The sequence below is a fragment of the Notolabrus celidotus genome, chromosome 5 (assembly GCF_009762535.1).
Source record: "Notolabrus celidotus isolate fNotCel1 chromosome 5, fNotCel1.pri, whole genome shotgun sequence".
NCBI classification, from domain to species: domain Eukaryota; kingdom Metazoa; phylum Chordata; class Actinopteri; order Labriformes; family Labridae; genus Notolabrus; species Notolabrus celidotus.
In genome coordinates, this window is record NC_048276.1 from 24,046,786 (window position 1) to 24,059,216 (window position 12,431).

General features: G+C 41.2%; 1 protein-coding gene across 2 annotated transcripts in view; it reads right to left on the reverse strand.

Annotated features, from left to right (window-relative positions):
• arhgap32b (Rho GTPase activating protein 32b) overlaps positions 1-12,431 on the reverse strand; it is a 181,558-nt gene that overhangs the window by 38,211 nt on the left and 130,916 nt on the right. For both annotated transcript variants that reach the window (XM_034683589.1, XM_034683588.1), the window contains exons 7-11: positions 10,098-10,235; positions 8,446-8,538; positions 7,563-7,685; positions 4,834-4,911; positions 2,390-2,471 (exon numbers count right to left, since the gene is read on the reverse strand). In XM_034683589.1, the coding sequence (XP_034539480.1) occupies positions 2,390-2,471; positions 4,834-4,911; positions 7,563-7,685; positions 8,446-8,538; positions 10,098-10,235 (514 nt within the window). The remainder of the gene's footprint in view (positions 1-2,389; positions 2,472-4,833; positions 4,912-7,562; positions 7,686-8,445; positions 8,539-10,097; positions 10,236-12,431) is intronic.

Genomic DNA, 12,431 nt, shown 5'->3' on the forward strand with positions numbered 1-12,431 from the left:
TGGATGTCAATCTAAAAAGGTCTTTCTAAGCAGTCAGTTGAGGAGTTAGCGTTTTTATCTCCTGAGTGAACGCTTTGTCTAAACTCTGTCATTTGTTAAAATTATATAAAACACATAATTCTGAAGTTATTGTTAATTCAAGATGCAATTTGCTAACCAAGCTCACTATCAAAAACTTGAATCTGCTGTCCCTCCAACCAACTTGAGCTAATTTTCTTGTTGAAATACAGTCACTGTGCCAGACTCAGGGCTTCAAGTAGTGGTCCATAGGAATGTCTGAGTTCAATGAGTTTATCACTTTAGACAACCAGCCGGCAAGTTTTTCCGACAGATTGTATTTTAAAACAGTGGATATGTGATATATTTTTATGACTGAATATTCAAGTTTTTTTCTTAATATGTGAGTGTTGCTGCTCTATTATCAAGGCAAACCCAAGTATTGGATTGGGATTGGTATCGACAGATACTCTATATTCAAAAATCAGATTAGGGGCCAAACAAGCAGACTCGGACATCCTTGTTGGTCCTCAAACCTACGTGTGCTGTCACACTGTTGTAATGGCTTTGTCCACTTCTTACACAGTCTGTGTTTTCAGAACTTATAAAAATGTCATGGATAGACAAAACAATCAAATATATGATTGGACAAAGCTAAAAAATTGATTACACACACAAAAGTGTTAAAATGTGTCCACTGTACTCCACTTTATGATACACTCGACTTGCAGATACTCTGAAGGGTAAACAAATGTACAAGTGACTTAATAGGACTCATGCAAATGCTGCAAAGCACAAAAAGGGTTAAAAGCACTGCTCAGAAGCAGAGGGGAGTACAGGCTGATAACCTTCTTGATTATGGATTTTGCTGACCGTGCACTCAAACAGTTAACTCATCTCTGCTCATTCTGACTCAAATAATCAACATCAGATAACATTGGCATCCATCAGCACCCTGAACCCCACGTTGTAATGAATTTAAGAGTGGTTGGTGTTTGTTTCACTGTGTGATCACTTCTTCCAGACCCGCAGTCTAATGGGCTTTTTGATGGTTCTCAACCCAGACTCCAGTCCTCCAGCCCCAAACCCAGCAGGGTAGTCCAGAGAGTGAGTCATGTTGGCTGAATAATGTTTTCTGATTGGAAGATGTGACGTGGATCCATACAAGTCGTTAATGTTTGATGAGAAGGGCTCGGCTGTAGTGATGTGACGTGAGCCGCTGTGAGCTGAAGTGTGAACAAGTGAGGGCAAAGTTCGAGTTCAGCTGAAGTCTTTATCTCAGCCAAACCTCCTCTTTCATTGCAGCAGGGTTTATGATATGTATTTGTGTTAGACTCTCTGTGGAGCATGCTAAAGAGCTTATGTGTTTGCTCTGAACGCAGCAGATTAGCTCCCTTATTTGCAAGTGGATTTGCATAGTGCTGAGTCAATATAACACGATTAGGGAGAGAGCTATTTCAGGGGATGATGTCAGAGTTTACTTTCACTGTAACATCCTCTTCGATGTAAGAGATCTTTATACTCTTTAACTTTACTGTGAAGTTTCTTATGAACACATGCAGAGACCCCAAATGAGATCTTTGGATTCATTTCTTTTAAAAGTGTGTGTACAATTATTATCCCAGAAATACTCTGTGGCAATCTGGTTCTATAATCTGAATCAGTTCAACAAACTTATTAGACAGCAGTTTTAATCTGGGTGTTTTATGCACAAACACATCCTGAGCCTCATCATCACAGACTCAACTACTTCCTGAAAACAAAGTGAGACAGCAGCTCCCATCAGTGACACAGGAACTGTGAAAGCTTCAGAACAAGGAGGAGAGAGGAAGAGGAGGAGAGGGGATGAGGACGAGAGGAGGAGGACAAAAAGGTGGAGGCAAAGGTGAAGGAGGATAAAGTGGATGAGAAGAAGGAGGAGGACAGAATCAGCAGATGGGAGTAGAGGAGGAGGGGGACAAGGAGGAGAACAGAAGAGATGTGAAGATAAGGAAAGGAAGACTAGGACAAGAAGCAGGGTGTAGAGATGGAGGGGTGGGAGGAGAGGGAGGAGAATGGGGGAGGATAAGGACAAGAGGATGGGGGTAGATGAGGAGGACGAGGAGGAAAACCAGTGCAGGAAAGAGGTGTGAGGATGAGGAAAGGGAAGACAAGGACAAGATGGAGGGTGTAGCAATGAAGGCGGAGAGGTACGAGTAGGAGTGTGATAAGAAAGGTTGAGGAGAGGATGAGGAGGAGGATGAGGAAGGAAGTGAGTAGAGGAGACATGAAGGAGGAGGAAAAAGGGAAGTAGGCAGGTCAAGAGGAGTAGGAGGAGGAGTAGGAGGAGGAGGAGGAGGAGGAGGAGTGGGAGCAGGGAGAGCTGAGAAGGATAAGGAGGAGGAAGGAGTACCTGGTTTTGGCACCGTGTTGGTCATGGACTGCGGCACTTTATCATTTATGAGCTCCACACACTCACTGGGAAAGAAGCCAACCTGGAGAGGGGGAGAGAGAGAGAGAGAGAGAGAGAGAGAGAGAGAGAGAGAGAGAGAGAGAGAGAGAGAGAGAGAGAGAGAGAGAGAGAGAGAGAGAGGAGGAGGAGGAAGGAAGTACAATCAGATTAAAATAATAAAGAGTGAGAGGCAGACGACACGGTGTGTACACCCAGGTGTGGTCACACAGAATCGCGTGAGGTTGTTTTTATGGGCAACTTGTCAAAGACTAACTTTAGACTTTATGGTCTGGAGATAAAGGTTTCAACACAAAGTACACATCAGGAGTATCAGTCTACCTGCTGCTCTTGTGTATAGCACTAGTGAAGCTGTGCTTGACCAACCGTACACAGTCAACAAGTTGTTTTTCTTTAAGTGCACAGAGTCTTAGACACAGTATCTGCTGGATTATCCTTTGCAGTGTTGGTTCAAGCTTTTAAAAGATGATGTTGAATAGTAGGCGAGATTAGACAAACCAAGTGACCACAAGCTTAATATCTACTGCCTGAGCTACCATTCAGTAGTAAAATAAAAAATAAACTTCAACATTGTTTATGATACAGCAGCAACCAAACACAACTTATTATCTATTATCTCTATTGTCTGTCTGGCCCAGTAACTATCTCCTTGAATACAGGTGGTAGTACCTGTGGGTGTGTCTGTTTCTGGCACATGCCCTGTATGAGTTTCAGTCAGTCTTTAGTGAGAGTCCAGAAACTGTGGATTTGTTATAAATGTCAGTTTTTCAGGCTGCAGTAAAAAAAAACAAAAAAACTCTTAATGTTCAGAGAGAAACTGTAATTCTCTCTGAGGGCAGAGATCTGTGCAGTCACTGACAGCTCCTCTAAACTACAACTGATCAGTGAGTGTCTGCTGGCTGCAGCTCTGACAGCGAGGACTGCTTCTGATTGGCTGAGAACAGAGGCACACTCGAGGAGAGAGAGGGCAGTGCAGAGAGAGTGCGAGGGGTCAGAGGAGGACCAGACAGACCGAATCCTCTAAACCAGGCTTTGTAGCTGTGCCTAAAAGAGTTTGATCATGGCTAGGGTCGTAACCGTACCAGGATTTTGAATTTTGTTATATTACTCGTAAAAATCAAACCATTTCTTGATACCACGGCATCAACAACAGAAAAATGGCTTATGGACCCAAAACTAGGAGCTGGTAACAGTAACAAAACCTTAAGTAGATGTTAATGAAACTTGCAAATCTTTCTGAGATGACAAAGGGACTCTACATTGATGATCCCGGTCCTGTGAATGAGAATAGTCTGCGGTGTCTCGGCTGTAAGAGAGGCTCAGGTGTGAAAGAAGGCAGTGCTCTGAGGACACAGACAGCAGGCAGAGCTGCAGAGCTCTGGGCCTGTTAACAAGCTCTGTGTACGCGCTGTGACACAATCAGAAACAGTCTTCTTTTTCTGATTCACCGCTTTGTGCTCATTTGTGACTCTCCCTCTCTTAACTACCTCTCTATGTTGCCCAACCAACGCTGCCCTCTTTCTTTAGCTCTCTTCAGCTTTGACTGCGGTGCTGCTGACTTCTTCATATAGCCTTTGTCCTTCTCATTTTTTACATCCTGCAATTGATTTAACTATTATATTATTTAATTAATACAGCAAACAGGCTCATTAATATATTGAGGCTGTGTTTTAACTGAGCTTTCATTATGTCCCTTCTTCAAGCTTCAATGCATGAAGACAAATTTGCATGGCAGGTTTTTTGGAGCTGGATCTAGTTTCTGCTGCAACAAATTATTTCTGTGAGTGTTACATACTTTGTGCAATGATTTGTTTTGCTGTTTTATCTATATGGAGATCTGGTTTCTGTCCGGATGTCTGCTCAGTACATCAGGCCCACTGTGTTGTGAACATATTCACACACAACATGGACATATTGTCTTCCTGGGTTATTATCCACATCTGTGTTCAAAAAGAATTTGCTTCTGGTATTCCCATTTTCGTCCACATATTTATGTTTCAGTGATAGATGGATAATGTGTTCAGACTTCGTGATGCTGGGAGCTGAAACTTGTAGAAAAAAACAAGAGAAGCACAAGTTTTGGTGTGATGTGTGATTGTACAGAAGACTGTGTATAAAATAGAATCAGTTGAGCGTTACAGGCGGAGGCACACACCCTGTAATCTGCTCAAAAGCTTCATATAAAGGAGGTTTTGTATCTTGCTTTGTCTTTTAACAAACTCAGTATTTCAATTCTCTTTTACAAAGCAATGTTCTCTTCTTGTCCTTGAAAAACCTCGAGCACAAACCTAATCAAAAGTTTCCAGAAGAAAAGACAGAGAAGAAAAAAAACGTGTGTGTAGGTGTGTTTTTGTCTCAGCCTGCAGGGTGTTGTTTGAGCTGTGTACCTGGAAGCCATGTTTGCCCCTCCACCATGTGGTGTCTTCTTTAGGGGGCATGTCAATCACAGACACAATGTCTCCAACCTGCAGAGACAAACAGAGGGGGGAGGGAGAACATTAATGACAGGTTTAATCAAGAAATTAATGGTTACAGGAGCACCTTTGAAATAATCGTGGTTCCATAAAATAGGTTTTGAGATGTCACTGTGTACCTGATATCATTTCTATTTAACTGGGGGTTAACTCTATGTAGCCCCTTTTACACCACCTGTTAGAAGTGGGGGCAGAACAGTGAGGTGAAGTCATCCTGCTGCTGAGGCTGCACCATAGACTGTATAAAATATGGACGTAGGATCCATGACGTCACCCATCTGTTTCTGAAGCGCTGTTTAAGGCCAATCATCGACGGCAGCCATATTGCTGCTGTCCAGTGATTGTGATGTAAAGAGGCGGGCTTTGAGCGTCCTAGCCAACATATACAGTGTTCCCGCAGGCAGCTGTGCCTCTCATTGGAAGACTCATAATTTCAATATCTTTGAAATTGCCGCATTAGAAAAAAATTCACCCCCTCATAGTGAGAGCATATCGAGAAATGCTCTATCCAGACTACACTCGTCCTTTGAACCAGGCTGTAAACATGTTTATTTCTGCTGTAAAGATTGTCTTTTTTTAATTGGTGTGTATGTGACTTCCGGTACTTCCTGAGCCAGCCTCAAACGGATCCTCGATCAACTGCAGTTTGTAGCACTTCCGCATTAGACCGGAGGTTCCCGCTTGGGCTGTATCAGTTATCGTCTGTGGAAAGAAGCTGTTTCAAAACTGCTGAACATTTCCCGACATTATCTTGGTAGGCTGAATTTTTCAGCATGACTTTGCAAAAGAAAATTCCTTCAACACAAAGTGTTGGAGATTATGTAGAGTTGATAAAGCTGACCATTTCCACGTGTTCTGGGGTTGTGCCTCCATTGGTAGCTACTGGCAGGAGCTTAAGAAGTGTATGGATAAAATACTGAAGGTGAACCTTCCACATACATTTGAGGTATTATACCTGGGGAAATTGGACATCAACTTTACAAGATTTGGGGATAGATATATTTATAGAATAATGCTGATTGCAAGCAAAAAAGCAATTACTAGAAAATGGAGGACGAATGAGGCACCCAAGGTTGAGGACTGGGTTGAGGTAATACACAATATATATGTGATGGAAAAACTAACTTTTTCTGACTGGAGGCGGATAGATTTAAAAGAATTTGGGAAAACTGGATGGAGTACATAAAACCAATCAGGTCAGATTTTATCTGAGATGTCATTTGTGGAAAAGAAACCCTAGTTCATAGCTACAGAAGTTGGAATGTTTTGTTTCTTTTGAGTTTATTTATTTATTTATTTCAGTTGACCTTTTACTATATTCGCTACACTGTTATCATAGTGAAATTCTGACCTGGCTAAAATACATGGCTGAATGTAAATAACCACTATGTCCCGGGCATAATTCTATTTGTGTAAATGAAAAGGTACGGTAATTTTATTTTGATTTAAAGTAAATGACTGTGGAAGTCTACGAGTGTCATGTTTAAGTTAAAGATAATGCATTTGTAAAAGAAGATAGAAAAAAACACTCAGTCATTGTGTACCAACTGTATGTAGAGTATATGGTATAATGTTCAATAAAAAAATAAAAATAAAAATAAAAATAAAATTCCTTCTAGTCCCCCGGTTCATTTCTGGAAGAAGTCAGGGTTAGTAATTAACCCTTGTCATCATAACTTTGTACTTTTTATCAATCCCACAACAGGGTAATATTGGTACCCCAGTGCATGACTTCACACCTGTTACATAACGGGGTGTAAATATCATGCCTTTAACTAGCAATATCAGGGCTAATGTGTGAACACAGCAGATGACAGTCTGGAAGATTTCTGGCGAGCAGGTTACAGAGTGATGGCATTGTTCAGCTGAGCAGAGCGTCTCTCTTATTATGTTTCCACTGTTGTGTTTGACTTGTGGAAACATCTTTCTACATGTTGAAGTTACATTAACACAGGAACAGTCACCATTACTGAACACTTCATCTTCCCAATGGAGTATTTTGAGTTGTGACGGCAAGTTCCTGAAAACATCAGGTCCTGAAACGTTCAGGTTTTTATGTGTGAAAGTGTCTTTAGTCTGTAAGCGTTGAACTGCTGCTCTGCTAAAAGCAAGCTCTCTCTGTTGGTGTGTAGAATCATTGTGAATAAGAGTTAGTGCTAAGTATATGCCTGATATAATTATGGACATCTGGCCAATAAAAGCTGCTGAAACACTGAATTAAGCAGCTTCATGTTGGAAATCTATGTTCACAAGGGTCAATGAAAGCTGCAGCTCATCTTCTTCACACCAACACAAAGAGGAATCCCAATAGTTAGTTATCAGCCTTTAAAGATCTACATCCTGAACTGTTCCTGAAACTCTTGTTGATAGGTTAGTGAATTAAAGGCAGGGGTTGGATTTTTCAGTGGAAGGAGCTCGATCTGAGCCCAATGATCTGTCTGGACTTGATGTCTAAAAACTAAACTACAGCTCATAGAAAACATTTGTATGAAACCTTCATGTCTTAAAGTCTCTCTATAGCAAGCAATGTCTGAGATGAATCTCAATGTATCTGGGGAGGGAGAGAGAGTGTGTGTGTGTGCATTTCTAACTGTGTGTGTTTGTGTGTTTGTTTGTGTTTGTGTGTGTGTTGTTGTTGTCACCTCAAAGGACAGCTCGTCTGAGGCCTGGGCGATGTAGCGCTTGATGACGTGTGCAGCAGCGATGGCTGGCACATTGATTGACGACTCTTCGTGGACCAACAGATGATTCCCCTTATTGTCGACCTGGCACACACACATACAGACACACACAGTTACACACAGACAGTTACACACAGACAGTTACACACTGTGTAAAATCTTGATATAATTTCATTAATCTCTTTGTCTAGTGGTTTCTTCTTGCAGTTGTTGAGAAGAACAAAGTAAAAGCAGGGATGGCTACAAACTGCTGCAGGTATCGACTTGCAGACCCTGACTCTAACAACACAATTATTCAACACATTGATATTTATTGTATACCCTGAAGCAACAGAAACACTTTATTGTTATTATTTTTTTTTAAGCAAAATCACTTTCCTTGTTTTAGTTTGTGAAAACCTCCTCCAGTCATTGTTTATTTTTTTTAGCTTGTTGATGCAGTTCTGCAGATTTTGCTCTTTATTGAGAGTTTTGAGGATTGATTTTTGTTATGGCTTTCCTCAATTCTTTTCCTTGAAGCAGGGTGCAGCAGTATTTATGACAGACTGTGTCATATGGAGGATAGACCACAGTAAATGTTAAAGATCCTTTAGGGAACCTGTGGTTTGTGCCAGTTGTGTTGCCCCTGTGGTGAAAGTGCTTTTTTTTGGCTCTTTGCTGATCTTGTCTTGTACATGTACAAATGTATCCTGCTTTTTATTTTAACTAGTCTGTTTCAATAACCAGCTCAAGACTCAACAGACTTATCAAAAGCAAGGCCTCAAACTTTCATAAAAAAGGCTCTGAAGATATTTCTCTCTGTGTGAGTCTCTGTACCTTCAAACAGAGGACAGCTCAGTCTTACCTCCATCCACGTGAGGGCCGGCCCACAGTTGATCTTGTTGTCAGCGATGGCCGAGAACCGGGAGAGGTAAGCCAACAACATCTGGGAAACTGACTGTCATGGAAGAAAACACACATGACAGTCAGAGCCTGATAACACACCTATACACTGGAAACATACAGGTGCTAACTGTGAATATGTTTTTTAAACAACAAAGGCATGAAGCTGCAGATATTGGAAACATCTCTAGTGCTAAATATCTGCACAATGGAGCTCATCAGGACTGTATGAGAGGAAGGTGTGGGATGCAGGTTTCAGCTCTTGCAGCTTAATGTGAATACTTAAACACAGGTGCAGGTGAAAGTATAAAAGAGCTTTGCAGGCTGCATTGTGAAGCTGTTTATCTGAAAGCATTCACACACACACACACACACACACACACACATGATACCCCTCAGTGATAAACTGGTTTTACCGGTTTGGCTTGATACCCAACCTCTGCATTCCTGTGAAAGCCTCAATCTGACAGAAAGGCTTCATGTGGATCAGGATACATCTCACAGGCCGAGGAGGAAATAAACTGGCATCATATCAAACCGTGCACACTGAAGACTGAAGCCATGCAGCTTGAATATTAAAGCAGAGGAACAGGTTTCATCGAGACACCTGATACCTTCGTATCTTGTGTTTTGAAAGCATAATGCCATCATTCATTTAATATAGAGGCTGGGGGAGTGAGGAGGAGCACTGAGAATGTAAACATATCTGAGAGTTTTACCCTGTGGGCAGGATTTCTCTTTCAGTTAAGAAGAGGGCAACAAAGGATTTGGACCTGAAAAGACTACTGAGTGAATGTACTCTGTACTCAGAAATACACACATGCTTGTTTTCTAAACAGCTCTGTTCGGTTCTCCTCGACCCTAATCACTTCAGACCTGTGCAATTATTTCTCTGGTTGGTTCTCTTCTGCAGAAACGACCTGCTCATAGAAAGCTGAGTGCAAAAGTGACGCCTGCCGTTTTGTTTTCAGCACCTTTAGACACAGGAAGGAACTTTATGTGATGTATTCACTCAACAAATTAAAGTAAAGCATATTTTGTTCCACATAACAACATGTGAACTTTCCCTTTAATATCAGTGGCACATTTTTGGATAAAAGACAATACTTCCACATACTGCTACTCAGCTGCTTTAGTACTGAGGCTCTCTGCTCAGTATTTTCACGGCACATGAGGAAAAGAGGGCATGAAATAGACGGGATCATTAATCAAAGCACTTCTGCTGCTTTCACAGAATGTGTAGCCTGAAATAAAAGAGATTCTTGCCGTTTGAATATTAAACTTTACCCCATGTTTCATCAATCTGTAAGGGGCACAGCTAGCAGGTTTCTAAGATGTCCTACTCTAAAAAAACTACAAGCTGCTTAACCAAACTATAAAGCAGCAGGCAGGTTTGTGCAGATTGTCCCGTTTTAAACTGCTGCATGAGTGAAATTAATCTCAGTGTCTCACGTCGCCATTTAAGGTCTGCTCAGCATCTGAAACTTCGGCCGAGGTCACAACTTTTCCTGATGGATACCAAACAGATCATTTCCAGTCCAGTCGAGCAGAGCTGTACCAAGCTATGCAAAAGATGCATGAGTGAAAGTACAGATGAGTGTTTTCAGGGCTAACCTCAGACTGATCAGTCAGACTGTCCAATCGAGGGAGCTCAGGCAGCTGGGAGAAGCGTCGGTCATAGATGCAGAGGTGCAGGTGTTTGTCCAGGACTCGGAAATCCTCATAGCTGCGCTTTACGATCCAACTCCGACCCTGCAGAGAGAAAAAAACACAGTGTTAGCTGCTATGTGAGCGGTGCATGGCACTTCTATATTTGTCAGACATCAGCCTTCTGCAGAGAAGGCTGATGTCTGTCAACAGGACAAATATCAGCCAATTCTGATGTTCAAACAAGAACTCCTTAGCAGAAGAAGTTCATGTAGTTATCAACGCTAAGAATACTTTGCTCCTGTCTGAGTTTTCTGACAAGGTTAAAAAAAAGATAGGGTACAACACTGACACTAAAAAATGAGCTGCCAGAAGTTCAGAGGCCCAGACGTCTCTATGTCAGCAGAATTTCAAGCATACTAAATCCTTTTATCAGCCGACACTACGGTCACTCTTCTTCTTCTTCTTCTCAGGGATTCTGTGGGTTTTAGTCCCCTCTGAGACTTTTCCTTTCAGCCTCTAAAATAATGGCACTGTGTCCAAATATAAAAACTGGAAATGAAAGTCAGGCTTCTCATGGGTGTGCATTCTTTGATATTAAAAATCCTCATAAACAAAGAACTTCAGCAGCTTACTCAGCCCCTTTCTTAGTAAAATGCAGTGATTAAACGCCAACAGTGCAAGTGCAAACAGAGGGAGCTCTGCCTTCAATCCAGCACATTAAATGTAACTTCATGCATGGATTTGTTGTTTCTTTTTCATCCAGAAAGACTCAGTCTCCAAACCTCAAAACCCCAAAACCCAGCAGAGAGAGACGAGTGGTGGAAAAATCTTTGCCTTTGATTTGGCCTAGAAAGCTGCGTGTGTACTGAGGCCAGGGCCTGCGCGACGGGGACTGCAGTGCAGCACTCAGCCCACTGATACTGGAGCCGTTTTAAAAGATGAGCTCTGTGGGCTCGGGGAACTCTTTATGATTCCTGCCCCACTTTCAGACGGTGTTTCTCGTTCCCCTCCTCTCTGGGCCTGTGGAACTGAACCAGTCTCCCTGTGCTACTTTCTGTTTAAAGTAGAGGACTGAAGGCCAAATCGTTGACAGTCTGCCTCCCTTTTTTTCAAATAGCACTGCCGTAGATTTAACAGTTTTCCAATGGCTATAAGAAGTAGGAATTTCCATGCACAAGGCTGCATTCTTGTGTGGCAATGCCAAGGTCGTGCAAATGGAATATGATCCGAGGAGGGAAATGCATGAAACCAGAATTAAAAATGTCACTGGAGAAGGTCAAAGCAAATCTCCTGAGCAGCTGCTCGGCATGTGTTGGTGTTACTTGAAGGCTTTGGAGAAAATCAAAGGACCTGAAAAGCTTGTTTATGCCTTAATAGTAAATAATTTGGCTGTTACTTTACCCATCCCCGCCGAAGCATTTTGTATTCACTTGAGAAAAGGAAAAATTGTCTGTTTTTCTTGGTTAGAGATAATTATTTCAGAATTACGAGAAAGGTGTTTAATGAAAAATATTTTTTTTCCCTAAATCAAGCAGATTTAGCGCCTCAGTTGTACCCCATTGGGATCTATATTTTCAGCTATTGCCTGATTGTTTCATAATTGTCACCAAATTGCAAGAATGCATTTCAGATGCATCATCTTTCATCCATGTAGCATCAGCTCAACTGATCCTGGGGAAATATAGCAGATCAGTACAACTTTATATCTGCGAAGTGCACAAAATCCATAAAGGAATAAAAATATCATCTCTGTAACTTGAAGACGTGGGTATGAGTTATATCTCAAACCATAATCCAAATAAAGCTGGATTACACTAAACAATCAGGGCAGGTTAACTCAGAGCCTCCATTGGGATTTTGAGGAACCAGTATCTCAAAAGTTCAGATTTTATTTTTTTCATCTAAATAATATTCATTTAACTAATTAAAAAAAAAAGAGGGTTTAATTTTTTTTTTTTTTACCTCAATGAATGCAAGCTTCCATAAAGTTATCCTTAAAATATCAAAATATATTTGTACTTGGACCCGATCTCTGCAAGGACACAAAACAAGTAAGGCAAAACTGGCTGTAAAAGACTACCATGGGAGCAGAAGCAGCACAGTAAGTAAGTAAGTACATTTTATTTAGTATAGCATCTTTCATAGAATAAAATCACAAAGTGCTTCACATGAAAAATATTCAAATTAAAATGAAATCATAAAACAGTAAAAGAAGCAGACTATAGCATAATTAGAACATTAATCTGTAGGCCTGTTTAAATAATGTGTCTTTAAGAGTTTTTTAAGGGTGACAGCAGA